The 22,097-nt window shown below is 42.1% G+C and overlaps 1 protein-coding gene across 1 annotated transcript; it reads right to left on the bottom strand.

Moving 5' to 3' along the window:
• Positions 1 to 2,684: 2,684 nt before the first annotated feature.
• Positions 2,685 to 4,108, bottom strand: LOC148878221 ((RS)-norcoclaurine 6-O-methyltransferase-like). The gene is made up of 2 exons (XM_088951270.1): positions 3,309 to 4,108; positions 2,685 to 3,172 (listed from the first exon to the last, which is right to left on the bottom strand). The coding sequence occupies exons 1-2, from the start codon at positions 4,050 to 4,052 to the stop codon at positions 2,876 to 2,878; spliced, it is 1,041 nt and encodes a 346-aa protein (XP_088807396.1). The 5' UTR covers positions 4,053 to 4,108; the 3' UTR covers positions 2,685 to 2,875.
• Positions 4,109 to 22,097: the final 17,989 nt, after the last annotated feature.

Here is a 22,097-nt window from a genome sequence, read left to right as displayed (position 1 = left end):
CTTTCCCTTTGAGGGCGGCGACATAGCATTTGCGAGACTCGAGCTGGTCGCCTCGCGCTACCCCTGCTCCGAAGCCCGTGGGGAACTTCATAGCCAAATAGTAGTTGGATACCACTGCGCGAAGTGCGTGGGTGATGGGCCGACCTACAATGGCATTGTACGGGGAGGGAGTCGCGACCACTAGGAAAGTGTGCTCGAATCTCGCGATATTAGGCCATGTATCGACCTCCACAGGTACTAAAATTTTCCCTAGGGGTCTGACTTCTTCTCCGCTGAAGCCTACCAAAGGAGTACTCGCGATATTAGGCCATGTATCGACCTACAATGTTTGATGTCGCTTTCTTGGAGCTAGAGCTTGTCGAAGGCGTCCTTGAATAAGATGTCAGTCGAGCTCCTGAATCCACTAGGACACGCTTAACTTCAAAATCGTTAATCCTCATCTTTATGACTAGTGCGTCATCATGGGGGTATTGAATCCCATGCGTGTCGTCTTCTGTAAAGAATATGGGGTCTTCGAGCCTTGGTTGCTTTGGAGAATTCTGTTCTTCTCGTTCTAGTTCACGAACCGAGGTCTTCCCTGCTGTCGAGGTGCAACCCACGACAATGGACCAGCCAGTAATCATATGGATTACCTGCAGATCGGTCTCTCTTCGAGCAACTGTCTCTGGGGCTGCTTGCTCTGTCTACTGCTGGACTCAGGAGCATCTCTCCTTTGCTCCCCTTGTCGATCTGTTGATGTTCTCTGAAGCAGGAGGAGTAATCTATTTGTCCCTCCTGCCGCGAGATGAGACTTGGCTCCCAAGGGGATGTGGAACCTGGGAAGTCTGTCCTCACTGAGGAGGGCGAGTGTTCTAATGACGACATCTGCTTTACTGTGGGGTCGGATTCCGAGATGGAACCGACTGTTGATTTTGCGGTAGTGGAGAGAATTATTGCTAATATTTTTGCTAGTAAAAGTGGTGTAGGACCTGTTGCGGGTAATGCTGGAATTGTTGGACCTGTTGCATTTGGACCTGAATAGTCCGCACGCAGTGTACTAGGTCATCAAGCTGACTCTGCCCGACTACACAGGAAATCATAGAGGGTTCAGTAAAGGTTGCACCCACCGTAGGAGGGAGTGGGGCATTCATTGGTGCTATGACTCAAGGTATGTTCAATGTTGGAATCCCATCTGTAGAGAGAGGCATAGTGAACTGACCGATGCACACGGATAGGACCTGAGATTGCCCTCGGAGACGTTCATTTCACCGTTCTGTCCGACGTTACTAGAGGATGCCATGGATGCTTTTCGAGGAAAGAGGCTTCTTGTAGTGTTTCCCACAGATGGTGCCAAATGATGTAGCGCAATCCGGCTGCTCCCAGTTGGAGCTGATCTCGCTTCCAGTAGACAACGGACTCGGTTGATCTGCAAAAAGCGAATCAGAGAACCTGGGGTTGCTTACCCGGCGAGGTCGCTCCGATGCTTAAGTTAATACTTGGTTGCAAGCTGATAATAGCTTGGAATGCTAGAGGGCTAGAGAGCAGAGATGACGCGTACCATTCTCCCCCGGGGGGTGGAGCCTTTATATAGTGGAGCCTTCGTGGGTTTCGCGGAGTGATTCCAGGATCCTCGTTACGATGAGGTCCGTTTACGCGTTAATTAGGGATAACGCTGCCAACTGATAAGATTCATCATTTCCGCCCAAATCGGACGGGGGAGATCTTCGGGACCGAGGCGCAGAATCTGGTGGCGAGATCTTCAGGGTTGCCATGCAGTGGTCGGTTAGTATTACCCGAGCTAGTGCCCTTTGGATCCGACTTGGTACGAATGCCGAAGTGCCTTGGGACCGAGGTGGTCCCGATGCGATCGTGCACTGAGGTGAACTCGTTCCAAGGTGGACTTGCCCCGAGGTGGTTCGGTTATTTGAACTCGATCCGTTGCAGACTTGGTGTGTCGAACTGAATTGTCATCCTGCTAGTTAGGTCGTGTCCACGTGTCCCTCTATTACTAGGTCGGGCCAAATCACCCTACATCAAATACCTCCCTTGCACTTTTGAAAAACTCGACAAAAACTTCCCGTCCGTCACTGTCCCAGATGGAAAATGTTAGATTGATGCACCAATTTTTTCCAAATACACATTCTATCTTTTTATAAATTATTTTACATACAAAATTACTGAAATAACCCCATTTTAACTCAACAAAATCCTCTTTTAACGATCATTTCAGTAATTTTACATACAAAATTACTGAAATATATTTTTTTGTTGAGTTAAAATGGGATTATTTTAGTAATTTTGTATGTAAAAAAATTTATAAAAGGGTAGGATGGATATTTGGAAAAAAACGGTGAATCAATCTAACGTTTTCCGTCTGGAACAATATCAGAAATAGAGGTTTTTGTTGAATTTCTCAAAAGTTCATGCGAGGTATTTGTTAAAATGAAACTATAGGGGAGGATTTTATGATTATCAGAAATTTGAGGGCAGTTTTTTGTATTTTACCCTATCCCAACAGTATATTGGGAACATCCCCGACTGACAAACCTCCTCCCAATGCACTCTATGATCTCGTTCAAGAATTTGGTTCCAAAGGGTGTCCAACTCATTATGTAAGCACCTCTGTCAACAAACACCTACGGAGGGAATCCGGAAAAATCTGACGAAATATTGTGAATGCACCCAGTTTAAGAATTAGGTCCAAATACTAAAAGTAAAACTTTTTATTTTACCGAGTAAGATTTGAATGGCGCAAAGACAGTTTGATTAGTTTTGCTACTGTCTAAAACAAACTTAAACACAATACAGGCTTTATCTCAAGGATGCTCCAGAGTCCAGAGAATATACTAAATTACAAATACCACGCACAACGAAAACAAAATTAAGCTTTATCATGTCAAGGGAACACTTCTATAATTGATTCGATTGCAGCGATGGGTGTTATCTTGTACCCGCTGTAACCCGCCTCCTTGAAGAGTTTATGCCACTCTTTTTCACTTCTCTCTTTACCACCCACTGTGACCAGCATGTCCATCTCCATCCCCAGCCTTGCACCAGTGAACTCATACGACGATAATTCCACATCCATTACAATATCCACGATCACTACTTTTCCTCCTTTCTCCGATATCGCCTCCTTGCATTTCTTCAGAATCTTTACGCAGTCCTCGTCTCCCCAGTCGTGTAACACCGACTGATCAACCAGCAACCATTATACAAATTAATAATAAAACGTAACAGAGCCTTAATCAATAAAATGATGGAAGTATAAATTATAAAATACTGATTTGGGATTCATTCGTTGATCACAGGTTTACTCGCTCTCTCACCTTCATGAACACCACATCCGTTTTCGGAATTGATACGAACATATCGCCTCCGATCCGAGTCACCTCGGGGCACTCGGGCGCGTTGGCTACTACGTGGGGCAGATCAAACACCGCACATTTTATATTGGGGAACCACTTAGCGATGGCACGCGCAGCCACCCCAGTACTCCCGCCCACGTCAATTAGGGACCCTACTCCATCAAGGATGTGCGCCTTCTTGCAGCCCTTCACCAGCGCGTCCGTCACCATACTCGTGTGACTCGTCATCGCGTCGCTCAACAACTGATTCGCCACCGAGTCCTTCTTAAAGTACTCCCTGTAGTGCACGCCGCCGTGACACTTCTCCCAGGGTGTCACGGTACCTTCCACTGCGGCACTTAGGTGGTTCCAAGTGTCTATCTCGTACAATTGCAGGAGAACGAGGGATGCCAGGTTCTTCTCCTGGTTTTTGACCAAGAGCTTGGACGCGGGAGTGAGCCGGTACTTCTTTAACCCGTCGGAATCGACCTGCAGGTCGAAGAGTTTCATGTGCACGAGGTAACGCAACACCCTGTACAATCCGTCTTGGCTGACAGAGGGAAGAGGGATGGAGGAGGCTAACTCGGAGAGAGTCATGGGCTGACCATGTTCGTAGAGTATGTCCGCGATCCCGAGTTCGATCGCGCATTTGAGAGTGAATGACTCGACGAAGCCGTATATGTGTTTCCACACTTGGGCTTGAGCTTTCATGTCCTCCTCCTCCATGGGGTCCGCCTCTCTCTTTCTCTCTTTCTCTCAAAAGCTTAGTGATCGATCGAATTGGCCTCTTGGCAAACGCAGAGAATTTCTTTTATAGAGCTGATCGACCACTGATTTGTGGCTCCGCTAAGACCAGTAGGAGACCTTATCATTACCGCTGGTGGCATCTTACGTAGGCTGCGTTTGTTTTCGGTATAAATATTTATATATTTGTTTTTAGTATAAATTTCATATCGAAAATTGATATAAATTTTAAATACCGTTGAATTTTATATTGATAATTGATATAAATACTATATCAATAATACACTTAAAAAAATTCCAATAATTCACTCATTTTAAACTCGATCAACTGTATTTAACTTCATTAATGTACCTTTACATCAATGACAAATTTACACTAAAACAAACACAGCCCAAGGAAAACACCAACATTCATTACTTCCCGTTGTAGTCGGTTGACCGGTGGGTAAGACTGGAAATTGGAAGGGTATGGGCGGCTACTCAAATAGCAGCTGGTTAGTTGACCAGCGTAGTAAAAAATTGAGAAAACAATTAAATAAGCATGAAATCTTCTCACGTGGGAAGAGCAACAAAAGGAGCAGATAATCACGTGTTGCATGGTACTTCACTAGAAAATAGAAAGAAATCACGTACATAATTGAGATTTGAGATTAATGAAGCTTCCTCGGTCCCATTCATTAGCAGCTCTTAGTATCAGTTAAAAACCCTCCATTCAAAGGGAAGGGACTGACACTTCACTGATCACTATGACTACCTTGGCCCCTCAAGGGTGAAGGGGAGTTGGATTTAGGGCTGTCAATACGCTGGGTCTCAGCCGGGAATAAAACCACTATACTAATATTATATAAACCCACTATATTTCAATGTTATATATATAATTAATCGATCGGTTCGGGTCTTAATCGATTCAGAACAGTCAAAACCGATCCTGACTCGATAATAATAGGGATAAACATTTTAAAACCGAAACCGACACAATAGGGCAGTAAATGGAATCAAAACTGATATAATCAGTTCGGTTGGTTCAATTGTATCAGGTAGATAACCCATTGATAGCAGAGATTGGGAATCGATCTACGGAAAGGATTGAATTCAATATATCTATATAGAGTTCGGCTTCAGTCAGGGCAAACTCTGTTAGGACAGCCTATCCTGCCTTGCATTGAGAATATTTCCATACTGATATATTTTATTTTATGTCAATGTAAGGTCGGAAAAGGCTGTTAGAATGGTGTGGTTATGAATTTGCCCTGACCGAAGCTAGTTTCATCTATAAACACTCCTTCTTAATTTTCTGTTTTTTCGAATTTTTTATTTTTTTTAATTCCACATAATTACCCATTAAACCCATAAAGGAATTACATATACCTAACTATTTCTAATAACCATAAAGCTTTTATAATATTTAGCCAAGTGACACCACTTTCCTCCATTTTCTCTAATTCTTATTTATCTCCTAAATTATCTCTAACTCTTATTTATCTCTTAAATTGTCTCTAATTTAGTAGCGAGATTCTCTCCTAAACTATCTCTATTTCCTATTTATCCTCTCCCCCACTTTTTATCTATATCTATCTAAAAAAGTTTCAATTTAAAAAAAAAGGTAAATTACAAAGACCCCCTGTACTATGACCGTGAGACAAAGACCCCTTCCGTTAGCCTTCTGATGTAGCGCGATCCGGGAACTTCTAGCTGACCGCTGACTGGCTCCTTGCTAGCAACGAGCGGGACCTGAGAAGATGAAAGGAAGGGTTCCCGAGGGTTTACCCGGTGGGAATACTCTGATGCTTAAGTTAGTACTGTGTATGGGAAGTGAAAGGAAGAACGAAGGCTAAGAGTGGAGGTCGTGCATTTTTCTTGTACTCAAGAGATTTTTTTGTCCTCTTTTCCAGAAGAAGTTTCTCCTCTGCCCTGAGGGCATTTATAGGGGCGCTCCTTGGGAGGTCGGACATAACCGCCACTGGGCCCCCTGCTACAGCTGTTACCTGCCTGGGCTGCGCAGGTGGCCGTTGTGAAGTACTCCTTACCCGGGCGAGTGACACGTCTCCAAAGTGACAGGCACGCCTCCACTTACTGAGAGACATGGGTGGAGACTGCCGAAAGGACAGGGACGACGCCGTCAATAGGGGATATGGCACAGTCTGATTGGTACGGCCTGTCAGATAGAAGCTTCCTGCCAAATGCTCGTGCGACCCATTCGCGAGCTACTTTGTTGTGAGCTAGGAATACTTCAGGAGTACCCTTAGTAGAATTAGTCTTCGGGATGACTTGTCTGCTTGGGAGTTCGGGCGGGCTGGTTTTCTTACCTTGCGAGCTGAAGTTGCCTCGGAATATCCCTTTGGGGGTAGCTCGGGGAACCCGAAGCTTGCATCGTGGCGAGCTGCTTTAGGGGCCCGTTACTTAGCCGTACCGGGCCACAATGCTGAGTTGCCGCTTACGTCGGGTCAGTGTCCACATGTCGTTGTTTCATAGATCGGGTCAAATCACCCTTCATCAATTGCCCCCAACTCCTCGGGCTAAGGGTATCGCCTTAGCGCGGGGAGTTTATGAAGCGTGATGGGCTGATTTGACCGAAATTCAAACTTGATTGACTACCCTCATTAAATGCGTTCGCGGGAATGAAGAGATCTTTTGTCTTCCCTGACTTTTTGGATTCTGAAAACGTGCTGAGGTGGCCTTTAATTCTGAACGTCGTGCGGCTGCGACTACCTCAATCGTGGAAGACATGTCACCAATCGCCTTCGGTTTTCAGAAGGCGTGCAGTCAGGAAATCTGCGGACCATTGAATCTGCTTTGATCCGGGCCGTCAGTTTGAAAGGGCGGGGGCTATAAATAGGGGCCCCCCTCAGGCCCTATCTTCCTCCACGCCATCCTTTGGATTCTGAGGTCGCATACTTCGCCTAGCTTACTCGAGTTCCTCAGTCTGCTTCATTTTGTCTTACTCTGGTGAGTCTCAATCGCCGTCAGCCATGTCTGGGTACCCACGTCATGCCTATCATAGGGGCGATAGCTAGGATGATGATGCTCCCTCGAGCTCGGGGGGAGCCTGGGAGCATATCCCGGAGGCTCGGGAAGCCTCTGGCGATGCGGCATCTACTTCTAGGGGAAGGGAGCCTGATACCTTTTGCCCTTCCTTAATGACAGCGGAGAGACTCAGGTCTCTGATCTGCTACTTTCATCTCCCTGTGGACCTGGTTTACAGCCTCCCTAGTGGCAACTTCTCTTGGGAGCATGGTCTGAATGACATAGTAATCTTTTAGGAACAGTTGGAGGCTGGTTTGCGTCTCCCCCTGCACCCCTTGATAGTGGAGGTGCTAAATCATTTTAACATCACCATTGACCAACTTCATCCCAACGCCATTCGAAACATGGTTGGGACTATATCTTTGTGTTACGAGTACTGTCTCCCTTTAGATCTTGATATTTTTGCTTCTATCCTTTGTATAAAGAATGTTGCTCCTAGGGTTCCTCCGGAGAAGCGCTTTTATTACCTCTCCCCCCGTTGCGACTATAAGCTCTTATACGAGCTGCCGAATAAGATTCTCGCCTAGAAGCAGGACTACTTTGTGGTTCGTAACCCCAAGGGTGGCCCTTTCCCACTACTTGGAGGGGTGCTATCCAGGACCCCGGGGCCGAACTGGACACTAAGACTCGGAAAATGATGCTGTCTTGGGCGTCAGTAGGCTTCCATTGCTCAGACTACTTAGCCGAGGAGAAGCTCGTGTAGGCAGGCTTGAGCCCGGGTAGGTCGGTCTTTTAGGTCGCGTAGTGCCTTGCGACTTGTGTACACATGCATTTTGTTTATTATCGAACTATTACCTTGTGGTCTTGTGGCAGCCATCATGTCTAGTGCTGATTTGCGCTGCCTTCTCTCGGGCAGCCAGAGACGCCAAGCGAAGAGGACGCGCCCCGACCGAACTCCACCTTCGGGAAGTACTGAGTTCAGGTCCACCGAGTCTGTCCTTCCCTCTCCTTCGCCCAAGGTTCCGATGCCCCCCCTGAGGGAACTAGTGGGACTAACCCGGGGGGAGCGAACTCTCCTAGTCAGGGGAGGTATCCTTCAACCCCCTTCAACCTCGTCCTTACCCCCGATTCCCAGTGGTAAACTGGGAAGGGGTAAACGATTTTTTGGTAGCCCGCCAAAGGAGACGAAAAGCAGTTACCAATGATGAAATCGCTCAGTGGGGAAACATGGAGCCCAGGGATTTATTCGCGTTCGCCTCTGCTCACTATATGGTGGTAAGTGACCTTTTTCCCTCTTCTCTTGTTTTGCCCTTTCCCGCTGTGATCATCACGTGGGGCTCAACTTCTACCCACTAGGTAAAATAGTCCACCGCCACTACTAAGAACTTTCTTCCACCCGTTGCTGGCAGGAATGGCCTGAGTAGATCGATGTCCCACTGTGCAAAGGGCCATGGGCAAGTGAGATACTTGAGGTCAGCAGCGGGTTGGTGGTGAATATTGGCATGTCTCTGACATTTGTCACATTTTTTGACGAGTTCAATGGCATATGCCTTCATTGTTGGCCAATAATACCCTTGCTTAAGCACTTTCTGGGCAAGGGCCTTGCCCCCCAAGTGTCCGCTGCACAAACCCTCATGGATGTCACGGAGTACGAGCTCGGCTTTGGTGGGTCGCAAGCAACGCAGATAGGGGAGCGTGTAGGATCTCCTGTACAGCCGCTCGTTTATCATGACATATTTGGCTGCTTGGCGCTGCACCCTTCTGATTGCATTGCGATCTGCAGGGAGGTTCCTGTGTAGCAAGAAGCTCACGAGCGGGTCAATCCAGCTCGACTCTGCTTGAACTATGGGAGTGACCTCCTCTGCCCCCTTGAGAATGCTAGGCTGAGACAGGTCCTCTATGTACATGGTTCTCATGGTGATGTCGCTAGTGCTGGCTAACTTGGACAGGGCATCGGCCTCAGCGTTCTCCGACTTAGGGATCTGTTTGATGAAGTGTGACTGGAAGTTGAGCAGGACCTCTTTGACTTTGGCTAAGTAGGCGATCATGGTTGGCTCGCGAGCTTCGTACTCGCCGATGACTTGGTTGACAACAAGCTGGGAGTCGCTACAGATAACGATGTGCTTGGCTTTTACTTCTCTGGCTAGAGCTAGTCCAGCTATCAACGCCTCATATTCTGCTTCATTGTTGGATGCCTCGAACTCGAAACGTAGCATGTACTCCAGTTTTATGCCACTTGGGCCGTGTAGAACTATTCTGGCACCGCTACCCTGTTGGTTCGAGGAGCCATCTACGTGAAGGATCCAGGGCTCCTCATTCCAGCTCGCGGTTGGCCAAGCTAGGGGAGGTGCCACACTGGCTACTACTTCACGGGGTTCGGACTCGATCGATCCGGGAGCTCCGGGCTCACCCGAGGTGGGAGCCTCGTGCTCAACCGGACTGGGAACTTTGGAGTTGAATGCGCATTCGGCTATGAAATCTGCTAAGGCTTGGGCCTTAATGGAAATTCGCGGCTTGTACTGGAGGTCGTACTCGTTGAGCTCAATGGCCCACTTCATCAACCGACCAAAGACCTCGGGCTTAAGCAAGACTTGCCTCAGAGGTTTGTCGGTAAGGACGATAACAATATGAGCTTGGAAGTATGGGCGGAGCTTCCGAGCTGCAATTATCAATGCATATGCTAGCTTCTCCATCTCCGGGTATCTCATTTCTGCTCCCTACAATACTTTACTAACATAATAGATGGGTCATTGGACCCGATCTACTTCCTTTATTAGTACCGAACTGACCACTCTGTCACTCGTCGAGAGGTACAGTTCTAAAATGTCGCCATCCTCGGGCCGGGTTAAGATTGGCACACTAGAGAGGTAATTCTTGAGCTCGTCAAACGTGAGCTGACAGTCTCGGGTCCACTCAAACCCTTTGCTCTTGATTGCCTTAAAGAGTGGCAAACAGCGGTCCGCCGATTTGGACATGAAGCGGCTCAGGGCGGCTATGCAGCCATTGAATCTCTTAACCTCCTTCAACTTACGGGGTGGTCTCATGTCTAAGATGGCCTTAGCCTTATCTGGGTTGGCTTCAATGCCGCACCGGTTAACGATGTATCCCAAGAATTTACCTGAGGTCACGTCGAACACACACTTGTTCGGATTTAATCTCATGTTAAACTTACGCAAAATTTCAAAAACAGAATGCAAGTCTTGTATTAATTCATATGAGAATTGAGTTTTGACGACCATGTCGTCTACATAGCATTCTACTTTTCTGCCGATTAACGGTGCAAACAATTTATTTACAAGTCTCTAAAAGGTTCAATTGTATCAGGTAGATAACCCATTGATAGCAGAGATTGGGAATCGATCTACGGAAAGGATTGAATTCAATATATCTATATAGAGTTCGGCTTCAGTCAGGGCAAACTCTGTTAGGACAGCCTATCCTGCCTTGCATTGAGAATATTTCCATACTGATATATTTTATTTTATGTCAATGTAAGGTCGGAAAAGGCTGTTAGAATGGTGTGGTTATGAATTTGCCCTGACCGAAGCTAGTTTCATCTATAAACACTCCTTCTTAATTTTCTGTTTTTTCGAATTTTTTATTTTTTTTAATTCCACATAATTACCCATTAAACCCATAAAGGAATTACATATACCTAACTATTTCTAATAACCATAAAGCTTTTATAATATTTAGCCAAGTGACACCACTTTCCTCCATTTTCTCTAATTCTTATTTATCTCCTAAATTATCTCTAACTCTTATTTATCTCTTAAATTGTCTCTAATTTAGTAGCGAGATTCTCTCCTAAACTATCTCTATTTCCTATTTATCCTCTCCCCCACTTTTTATCTATATCTATCTAAAAAAGTTTCAATTAAAAAAAAAGGTAAATTACAAAGACCCCCTGTACTATGACCGTGAGACAAAGACCCCTTCCGTTAGCCTTCTGATGTAGCACGATCCAGGAACTTCTAGCTGACCGCTGACTGGCCTGTTACTTCGCCCTTATTTAATTAATCTAATCAACATAGTTTGTAATGGGCTTTTAGGCCCATTAAGCTTTCAAGCTCACTTCCTCTTTAATGCCGGTTAGCTTAGCTCTCTTTGTATGGTGTGGGACCCTGTCATTGATCTACACATCAGCCACATGGATTCAAACCTAGCATCTGTTACAAGGCATGGTCGAATTCACTGCTGAATACAGTGAACCCTTGAGTCCATCACTATGGGCTCTTAAAGGTTCCAACATTTACATTAAATGGTCATTGGGTCCAACCATCATATGAAAGCCCAAGGACTGTGGGCAGATGTAAGATTGGCCCATCAGGTATAATTCTCAATGATCTTATACTTAACCTCTCTGCCAATAATGATCAAACACTGCCCAACAAGAGAGAACCTCTCCCTTAACTGCAAGGTGCAGTGCTGCACTCTCTATTTGCATGGATCCTGGGAATTAAAACCTTTTGCGAACATTTTGAAACCATAATATATATATATATATATATATATATATATATGTATGTATATATAAATATGTATATATATATATGTATATATATGTATATATATATGTATATATGTATGTATGGCCCAGTTAGAATCAGAATAACATGTAAGGGTGTAATTAGCGAATGAAGAAAAGAAAATTCCTTGGCCTAGAGTTCATTACAAGAAAAATAGCCCAAGCAAGACAACAGTCGTGTAAGAGGATATGTGGCCCAGTCAGAATCATAGTAACCTGTAAGGGTGCAGTTAGTGAATGAAGAAAAGAAAATACATTGGCCTAGAGCTCATTACAAGAAAAATAGCCCAAGCCAGGCAACAGTCATGTAAGAGGATATGTGGCTTAGTCAGAATCATAGTAACCTGTAAGGGTGCAATTAGCGAATGAAGAAAAGAAAATTCCTTGGCCTAGAGCTCATTACAAGAAAAATAGCCCAAGCCAGGCAACAGTCGTGTAAGAGAACATGTGGTCCAGTCAGAATCATAGTAACCTAGGGTGCAATTAGTGAATGAAGGAAAGAAAATTCCTTGGCCTAGAGCTCATTACTAGAAAAATAGCCCAAGCTAGGCAACAGTCATGTAAGAGAATATGTGGCCGAGTTAGAATCATAGTAACATGTAAGGATGCAATTAGCGAATGAAGAAAAGAAAATTCCTTGGCCTACAACTCATTATAAGAAAAATAGCCCAAGCCAGGCAGCAATCGTGTAAGAGGACATGTGGCCCAGTCAGAATCATAGTAACCTAGGGCACAATTAGCGAATGAAGAAAAGAAAATTCCTTGGCCTAGAGCTCATTACAAGAAAAATAGCCCAAGCCTAACAACAGTCATGTAAGAGGATATGTGGCCCAGTCAGAATCATAGTAACCTGTAAGGGTGCAATTAGCGAATAAAGAAAAGAAAATACATTGGTTTAGAGCTCATTACAAGAAAAATAGCCCAAGCCAGGCAATAGTCATGTAAGAGGATACATGGCCCAGTCAGAATCATAATAACTTGTAAGGGTGCAATTAGCAAATGAAGAAAAGAAAATTCCTTGGCCTAGAGCTCATTACAAGAAAAATAGCCCAAGCCAAGCAACAGTCGTGTAAGAGGACATGTGGCCCAATCAGAACCATAGTAACCTAGAGTGCATTACAAGAAAAATAGCCCAAGCCAGGCAACAATCATGTAAGTGGATATGTGGCCCAGTCAGAATCATAGTAACCTGTAAGGGTGCAATTAGCGAATGAAGAAAAGAAAATTCCTTGGCCTAAAGCTCATTACAAGAAAAATAGCCCAAGCCAAGCAACAGTCATGTAAGAGGACATGTGGCCCAGTCCGAATCATAGTAACCTAGGGTGCAATTAGCGAATGAAAAAAAGAAAATTCCTTGGCCTAGAGCTCATTACAAGAAAAATAGCCCAAGTCAGGCAACAGTCATGTAAGAGGATATGTGGCCCAGTCAGAATCATAGTAACCTGTAAGGGTGCAATTAGCGAATGAAGAAAAGAAAATTCCTTGGCCTAGAGATCATTACAAGAAAAATAGCCCAAGCCAGGCAACAGTCATGTAAGAGGATATGTGGCCCAGTCAGAATCATAGTAACCTAGGGTGCAATTAACGAATGAAGAAAAGAAAATTTCTTGGCCTAGAGCTCATTACAAGAAAAATAGCCCAAGCGAGGCAACAATCACGTAAGAGGATATGTGGCCCCGTTAGAATCATAGTAACCTGTAAGGGTGCAATTAGCGAATGAAGAAAAGAAGATTCCTTGGCCTTGAGCTCATTACGAGAAAAATAGCACAAGCCAGCAGCAATCGTGTAAGAGGACATGTGGCCTAGTCAAAATCATAGTAAACTAGGGTGCAATTAGCGATTGAAGAAAAGAAAATTCCTTGAGGTGGCATTCCTCCCATGATCGCCACCTTCAAAACTAAAATAGCTAAAAATAATAATCAGGCAGCGGTCTTTGAAAATTGACACGGCAATTTCTTGTTCTGAACCGGAGAGAGAGAGAGAGAGAGAGAGAGAGAAGTTGAAACCAAAAACTCTCAAGACTCCCGCGCTCTCCCATGTTCCATAGAAGAAAAATTTTGTAGACAATTCCATCGAGAAGCAGAGATCAATCGAATTCAAGGGAAAACTCCATACCATCTTGTTGATCGACTGAGAATGCAAAATTGATTGACCGAGGAATCAACGGAGTACCAGCATTGTACGACTTTCCATTCTAGCATTATTCGTTTGAGTAGGCTCCATGGGGTCATGAATCAATCAAGTGAGGGATGGAAAGATTTGTCTCCATCGAAGGCTCCCATACCAGCATCGATCCTATGAAGAAAGGGGATAGAGGGGAACGAAAGACTCACACGTTAAGGAAACATGGTTTTTATTGGGGGTAAGAGAGTCTAAGAGACTAAAGAAGTAGCAACCAAACCCTGGTTTCGTTCATGGAATTTCATGGAAATATTTGTTGGATTTGAAGAATTTTGGAGAGAGAATGTTCATGGTGAATGGGCCACAATTATTGTCCTACACTTTATCGTCATCTGGCTAGGTCATTTGCCAAGCATTTCAGATCCTTTTCGGCTTCATAAATTGCAAAAAGGACCGGTTCCCCTTCTATAAATCAGCCAATCAAGTAACTTTTTTCCTTTCAATTCTCTTTAATGGGTTGTTCTTTGTTTAATTACTAAACCTTGAGTTCATTTGATCTTATGGTATTCCTCTGGCTACCATTCTTTGTTGTCGTAAGCTCCGTTATGTAGGGTCTGTTAAGTGTTCTACGTTTGGTCTCAAATCACTTGAGACTTCAAAAAGCAATGAAAATGCTGAGGATGTTACTTCAGTTGTTGCTGTTAACACCATTAATCAATCCGAATCAGGGAAGAGGAACAAGAGGCCAACTAACAAATGGAGGCCTATAGATGGTGCTTCTGGATGGTCAGGTACCTGTGCACTACATGGTGGCTTCTCTTGTTACTATTCCACTTTCTGTCAGGCTTTCAAGCTCCCCGAATCACCGGGGTCAAAGCTCAAGTAGGAAGGATTGAAAGCATTGCATCCTATCTTGTTGGTGCTCGGTATTTTTATTGGCGGTTTAAAGCTCTAGGAAGGTAGATCCTTTATCGAGAAACTTCAATAGGTTTGGATTTGTACTCTGTATACCATCATTTCTAAATCAAATTTCAATTGCTTGGATGCTCATTTCTGATTTCTAAATTGAGTTCTTGCAATTATGCCATTGTGTTGGTTGGAGCATTTGCTTCTGGATAGTGAGACAGGGCTAGACCCACTAGGCATCTAGGTTTGTCCTGTTATTGGGCTGGCTGTGATGGACTATTTTGCTTCTGGGTACTTTGTTTGGGCTACCCTTACCGAGAATCTGACGAGAATTGGATACAGGGGGAAGAATTTTCACATGGCTACTTATGATTGGAGGTTCTCTTTTCAAAATACAAAGTTTGTTTAGTTCCTCCTACTTCTATCTCTAGAAATTCAAGCTTTGCATTCATTTCATTAACTTTGTATGGTTAATTTCATTAACGTTGAAGCACTGACTCCTATGGGTGGTGATGGTGGTAATGGTGTGCTAAACACATCAAAGCAATCATGAACATTTGTCTGTTGTTTCTTGGTGTTCCAAAGTCAATTAGTAACATACTCTTTGCTAAGAATAAAGACATTGCTTTTGCCAGGTTAGTTTTCTCAATTCTAGTACCACTTGGCATGTGGTAACCAGTTAGATTTGTGTTGAATTGTTGATACCAAATTGAACTCTTAGCAATTTAGCACTTATTTGTCAAAATAGAGGCACTACTTTAACTACATGAGTTGAATTTTATAAAGAAGCCACTTTTTTAGTTTTCACTTTAATTAGCTATGTTTTTCTTTGTTGGAATTGACTTAGAAATATTTTGCCAACTTTTACAACATCTTTTGTTTCTTTAATGAATCTCAATCTGCAACATAAAATAATATTTTCCTTTCAATCCTGAAGGTCTTATATGATTATGAAGACAAAATCAACCAGGTTGTCTTCTAAGGGCTTCAAGGTGGTCCACACAATCACACAATTGCTGGGTTAGTAGTTTAATTAAAGTTGGTTTTGTATTAATAAATGATTTTTGGCCTATTTGGAAGTGTACGGTTAATAAAGATTCACTTTTCTTGTTTTATTCTTTAATGTTCTATTTTCCTGTTTTAAATATCTAAATTACAACCGAGTTCATTTTCTATGCATTCCTCCTGATAAGTCAAACCAGATCATGTTAATCAAAGACGTTGTTCTCGCAATAGACCAAGTCACAGTTCAATTTTTAGCTAAATTTGAAATATGATATGTTTAGGTCTTGTTTGGAGGTCTCTTCAGCCTTTTGAACTTATAGCTCGATGACAGCCTGGAAAAATTGGTTGTCAATAGGCTATAGGATCACCTTAGTCCATTGGAGTGTGTTTATGTTAAGTAGGTTATTTCTGTAGCCATTCCTAATCAATATAGGTTAGTGTTATTCTTTCCTTCTTACTTGTTCTGAAAGGGAGTCATTAAGAGATTAGGATAATAATAAAAGTTAATCATATATTTGGAACAAGATTGACAATATTGCGAGACATCATTATGCAAATCCTTTCACATAATTTATGATTTAAGAATAAATTAGATTAAAGTTTTCTTATATACCTATATGTGTCGCTTTAGTTAGTCATTTTTGTAGATTCATCTACCACAATCATTTAAATGGATGTAGGCCACAATTCTAGAGTACAAAACCTATCAAGAACAAGTTCTTAGAAATTGCTCAAAATTTGCGAAGGTATAGCTGACAAGAATTTTCCATCATTTGCATAAGATATATATTCCTGCCTCTATGGTGATCCATTTTGGTTATTCTTTTGTTTTGATTTGACATATTCTAAGTGCTACTTGGTGTTCGATTATTATATAATAGGTTTAGTGAACTTCTTTAGTGCACAAATTTTGCATAGCTTGGTAGAGAAGGGCTATGAGCTTGTCTCTGGTGGAACTGAAAACCATTTGGTTTTGGTGAATCTCAAAAACAAGGTAAGCAGGCAATTTTCATTCTTCCTTTTATCTTTTTATGATTTAAGTTCTTTAGATTTTACTTTTTCTTCTTCAAGCAACATTATGATTGGCACTTGATTAACTAGTGAACTTTGGGTAAATTCTTCTACTATAGAATCTTGATGTCTGGTCATTTTATAGTTTCAATAAAATACAAGATATGCATTTAGTTCAATATCTATAATAGAAATTATATTATTTTTAGCATAAAATGAGAATGCATGAGCACTACAGGACTTCTGTTCTACAAGGTATTGATGTCTCTAGAGTTGAAAATGTACTAGAATTAGTGCATATTGTAGCCAACAAGAACACTGTTCCTGGGGATGTGTCTGTCATGGTTCTTGGCAGCATCAGGATGGATAAAGTGCCCTTTGTTAATAGAATTGAACTTTCTTGATCCATGCATAATTCATTTTGATGAGCCTCCATCTATGGTGATTTAGGAACCCTAGCCCTCACATCAAAGGGATTTGTTGAAGAGGATTTTGCAAAAGCAGTTAATTTCTTTGACACTGCTGTGAAGTTGGACTTGAAAATAAAGGCTGAAACCAAAGGGTGCTAATTTACAAGCCTAGATTTCTTTGTAAATGTTGAGTGTGCTTCATTGAACCCATGTGGCCTTCCATGGACGATTGTTAATGTGAGATGCACTCTGTTATGGATTTTCATGACCAAGGACAAAATTGAAAGACTTTTTAGGTACAGTCCAAACAAGTGCTAGCATCCAATTTGTGATGATCTGCACACAATGACACACATCATAAATAATTATTAGGGGAACGAACAAAAGAAAAGAAGCTAACTATTGCCACCAAACAACCACTTACTAGGCCACATAAGCTCAAGTGGATTCTCTTCTGTTGACCAATGATCAAACAGAGTATAATCAATATGCAGAACAAGTAGTTTCTTATCCTTCCGGCATGGATTGAGAAGTTCAATCTATTGGGGACACATCCAATGGACAAATATAGGCAAAGTATGACAAAGCCATGCCTAGGTAGCATCAAACACTACCCATTTGCTAACATCCTCCTATTCATTCCATGCCAAGTATTATGTGGTGTATTATTTATCTTGTGCCATGATTTTGTTCATTTGAGGCTTCATTTGCACTAATAGTAATAAAACTACTATGATGTTTCTGTACTTTGCTTGTAGGTAGTGATGGCTTGTAGTGATGATGGCAGCACTGTACAAGTGAGATTCTAATGAAATAAAGATGACTCTTCTTGTGATGCAACACATTATTTGAGGAAGAAAGTTCCATTTCTTTAAAGAGTTTTGCTTCACTGCTATAACAAAATTTCAGTTTTACTGAACAAGGTATAATCAGCAATGGACACATATGGTAATGTTCTTCATTTCTTTTTATTTTCCCCTCTTTTCATACTTCTTGGAAATGTTTGTTGATCTCTTGCAACAAATTTGGTAATTTCAGTGTTTTAGAATTTTAGTATGTGGGTCAGTCCTCCATGAGCATTTTTTGATATAATTGATTGTATCTTTTCATGATTTGTTATTGAATAAAGATAAACACACATTCAAACAACCACTAAGAGAAATTGTGAGCTTATCAAGGGAGCTTGGGGTGTAATTTAGATGGGTATCTTTTTGCAATTTGTAATCCTTGAGCCAATAGCATAGGTCATCAACTCATCGCCTTGGCTTTTACTGCATCAGGATTATCTATATTAGTTTATCCATTACACAACATCTTCTCTGGGAAATATGTTAAACAATACATATGCTCAATAGAGTAGCGTATGGCAGACTGATTGTAATACATGCAGCTTGTCTTTCTAAGTCTGTGACTTGAAATCATTCTGATTTATCTGGGTGTTCATTGTCTTCTTTCTTTGACTTGTTTCTAGCAAACCCTTTTGATTGTGGAACTCAAGATCATAACAAATTCATAATATCCATTCATGCAATAGGTTATACACAACTATTTCAGGAACACTAAAACAAGAAGGGAATGAAGGAAGTCGTCTTTTCAAGATTATGGCCAATTTCTTCTCAAAGAGGTGGTAGAATGGCAAGAATAGAAATTTCCAATACCTCAATCTTAACACTCTAGCAGGACGTGGATATAGTGACCTTACTCAGTATCCAGTGTTCCCATGGATTCTTGTAGACTATGAGGGAGTAAAACTCTGAACTTGGATGACCCCAACACATTCTGTAAGCTTGACAAGCCAATGGGATGCCAAACAATAGAGGGAGAAGAAGAATTTGAGAAAAGGTTGCTATAACATATATCTATCATGTTACCATTTTTTTATTTTTATGTGATTTTATTTTTTATTTGTCATCTGCGACCAAATTTTATATATGGTTAAATAAGTTGATCATCCTTGCTTCACTAGCATGGTGCTAATATCATCTTCCATTCAAAGAGATCTATGCAACCACCTGATGTTCTTATTTTATTTTATTTTTTGTCTTCTCTTGTTATATCAGATATGAGAGTTGGGATGACCTAGATATTCCGAAGTTTCACTATGGTACACATTATTCTAGTGCAGGAATTGTACTATTTTATCTTTTACGCCTTCCACCATTCAGTACAGAGAATCTGAAGCGACAAGGAGGCCAATTTGACCATGCCGATCACCTTTTCAATAGTGTAAAAGATACATGGTTAAGTGCAGCATGGAAGGGTAATACATTAGGTGTGAAAGACAGGGATATCAAGTGCTGTTTGGGACTTCATGGGGTCATATGCACAAATTTTAAATGTCCTGTACTTTTTTTATATGTCAATTGTATATTGTGTTTAAGTAATTTGTTTTAGATATTATAATAAGTAACAATTTAATTAAAAGTTTTTATTTTTATTTCCATTTTTTGTTTAAATTAAATTTTATGTATTATCTACCATGAGATTTGTATTAAACAAGTACCAAAAAAATGTTGAAATCAAATTGACATAAATAATAAAAAATAAAAAAAGGCAGCGGTCAAAGGAGACCTATGCCGGCGGTCCGAACTGCCACAAAAAAAATGAAAGAAATATTTTAACTGGCCTTAGGCGGCAGTCATAGGAGATCTAAGCCGGCAGTTAGGATTGCCACCTTAAATTGGAAGGAACATTTTAACTGGCCTAAGGTGGCGGTCTAAGGAAATCTAAGCCGGTGGCCAAAACCATTGCCTTATTAACACTAACCCGGTAGCTTCGATAGATTGCCGCTTTAGAGCAATTTGAACCGCCCTCGACCAGCCATCAAAGGTGGCAATCATTTTAACCTAAGCCGGCTGTCCTGATCTAAGGCGACAGCTTTTTAGGGGGCGGATGCATGACCGCCGCCTTAGATCTTTGACGATTTTTCTTGTAGTGGCTGCTTTGATGTAACGTACAATGCGAAGAGCAACTTGCATGTGCTCTTTATGAGGATCATGCATAAATTGTGACAACATGTGAACTGGAAAAGTCAATTCGGGCCTAGTGATGGTGAGGTAGATAAGGCGGCCAATGAGCCATCGATATTGGTCTGGATCAGTCATACCTATTTCAGTGATGATGTCCATGGCATACTTATTTTGACACACAAAAATTCCAGAATTATACAATGTGACATCAAGCCCAAGAAAGTAGTGGAGGGGCCCAAGATCTTTGAGATGAAAACAACCATGAAGATATGTCTTAAGATCATCAATGCGGGTAGCATCATTCCCGGTGATAACTAGATCATCAACATACACCAGGACAACCACAAATAGATCCAAAAGGTTGGAGGTAAACAATGAGTAATCCGCAATTGATTGGGTAAAACCATAGTTCCTTAGGGGCAGTGGAATTTTTTTTTAACTAGCAATGAGAGGCTTTTTTGAACCCATATAAAGATTTCTACAGCTTACAAACTTTGTTTTTAGCATGTTTATGAAAACCTAGAGGAATGGTTATATATACTTTATCGAACAAGTAGCCATGTAAGAAGAAGTTAGTCACATCCAACTAATGTAGTTCCCATCCTCTTATAGTAGCAAGGGTGAGAAGGCACCGTAGAATTACGAGTTTGGCCAAAGGAGCATATGTATCATGATAATCATAGCCCTCAATCTGTGTATAACCTTTAGCCACTAGTCGCACCTTATAGCGCTCAATGGATCCATTGGCACAGAGTTTCAATTTATACACCCATTTGGATCCCATTGGTTTCTTTCCAGGTTGTAGGTCCATAATTAACCATGTTTGGTTACACTCCAATGCAACAATCTTAATTTCCATGGCCTTACACCAATTGGGGTCACGTGCAACCTAGGAGAAAGTGGTGGGTTCAGCTGGTAAGGGGGCTGTAGAAATGGTGTTGGAGAGGGAGATGAGTAAACTGTAATCATAGTCACAAAGGTGAGATGGAATGTGCCTAGTACGTTGAGGATGTGGCATTGGGTTTGTGAGTAATCTATCTAAATCAGAATTGGATGCTACTGGTGCATCATTAACAATGGGCAGGTTATCATGGGAACTGCTGACGATGGGTTCGGCTTCATTATCCATGAATCTTGTGTTGTTAATGTCAATAGGTATTGTAGGGGGTGAAAGGCTAATACATAGGTCATTAAACTGGGGTGAAGGTGTTAGACAGTTTTGTATGCCCTTAGCTCTAATCAGTTTTGATGTACTTTTGACATTTAGTGTAAATGAATAAAGTGCATGTTTGATTCATATTGTGTGGTATGTTTCTGTGTAAGACCCTTAAACTAGACACTTAATGAGACTCGTATTAGTTTAGAATGTTCACAGCCGTTGAATAAGTCTAGGGAGATTTATCCTACCAAGGCTGACACTAGTGTGCTACCAAAAGTTGGGGTGACTTGTCTTAGCCGCCAGGGTGAGACCCAAGGTACATGTAGTGTAGGATTACTTGAATCTTTGAACCGGACCAGATTTCCAATTTTGCCCTGAACCTTGGAGATTGATGGGCAAAATTGAAAAGTTACACATGACCCTAGACTCGATTATGATACTATACTAAGATGGCTTGGCCTAAAAAGTTACACCTGATGGGCTAATCTTGCATCTACCCACAGTCCTTGGGTTTTCATAAGATGGCTTGGCCTAGGGACCACTTAGTGTAAGTGTTAGGCCCATAGAGTCCATGTGATGGGCACAAGGGGTTCACTAGGATTTCAAGTGAATTCGGCTAGGCCTTGTAACAAAGGCTGGGTTGAACCCATGTGGTTGATGTGTAGATTAATGCTTGGGTCCACGCTATACAAAGAAGCCCAACTGGGCAGCAGTTTGGAAGCCTATTGAGCACTTAATACATATTGGGCCTAAAGCCCATTTCGAACCGGGCTGATTTGATCAGTCACTTAAAGGGGTGGATCTGAGATTAGGTCAAGCCAAAAGGATTGGATGTTAACCCTATCCACTCATGGAGACCAAATTCAAATTAGGATTTGAATCTGGTAACCTCCTGATAAGATCAGGAGTGGGCTGATCTAATCTATAGATAGGATTAAGAAGACTCCTTATCCA

This window comes from Nelumbo lutea, chromosome 1 (genome assembly GCF_056320005.1).
Source record: "Nelumbo lutea isolate HS-2025 chromosome 1, American lotus-T2T, whole genome shotgun sequence".
Lineage (NCBI taxonomy): Eukaryota > Viridiplantae > Streptophyta > Magnoliopsida > Proteales > Nelumbonaceae > Nelumbo > Nelumbo lutea.
This window is presented reverse-complemented; position numbering and strand designations above follow the sequence as displayed.

Excerpts from the sequence above, each read along its gene's own strand:
- LOC148878221 (XM_088951270.1), bottom strand. The coding sequence starts at position 4,052 with ATGGAGGAGGAGGACATGAAAGCTCAAGCCCAAGTGTGGAAACACATA. Across the intron at positions 3,173-3,308 it reads CGGATGTGGTGTTCATGAAG|TCGGTGTTACACGACTGGGG; the intron begins GTGAGAGAGCGA and ends CTGGTTGATCAG.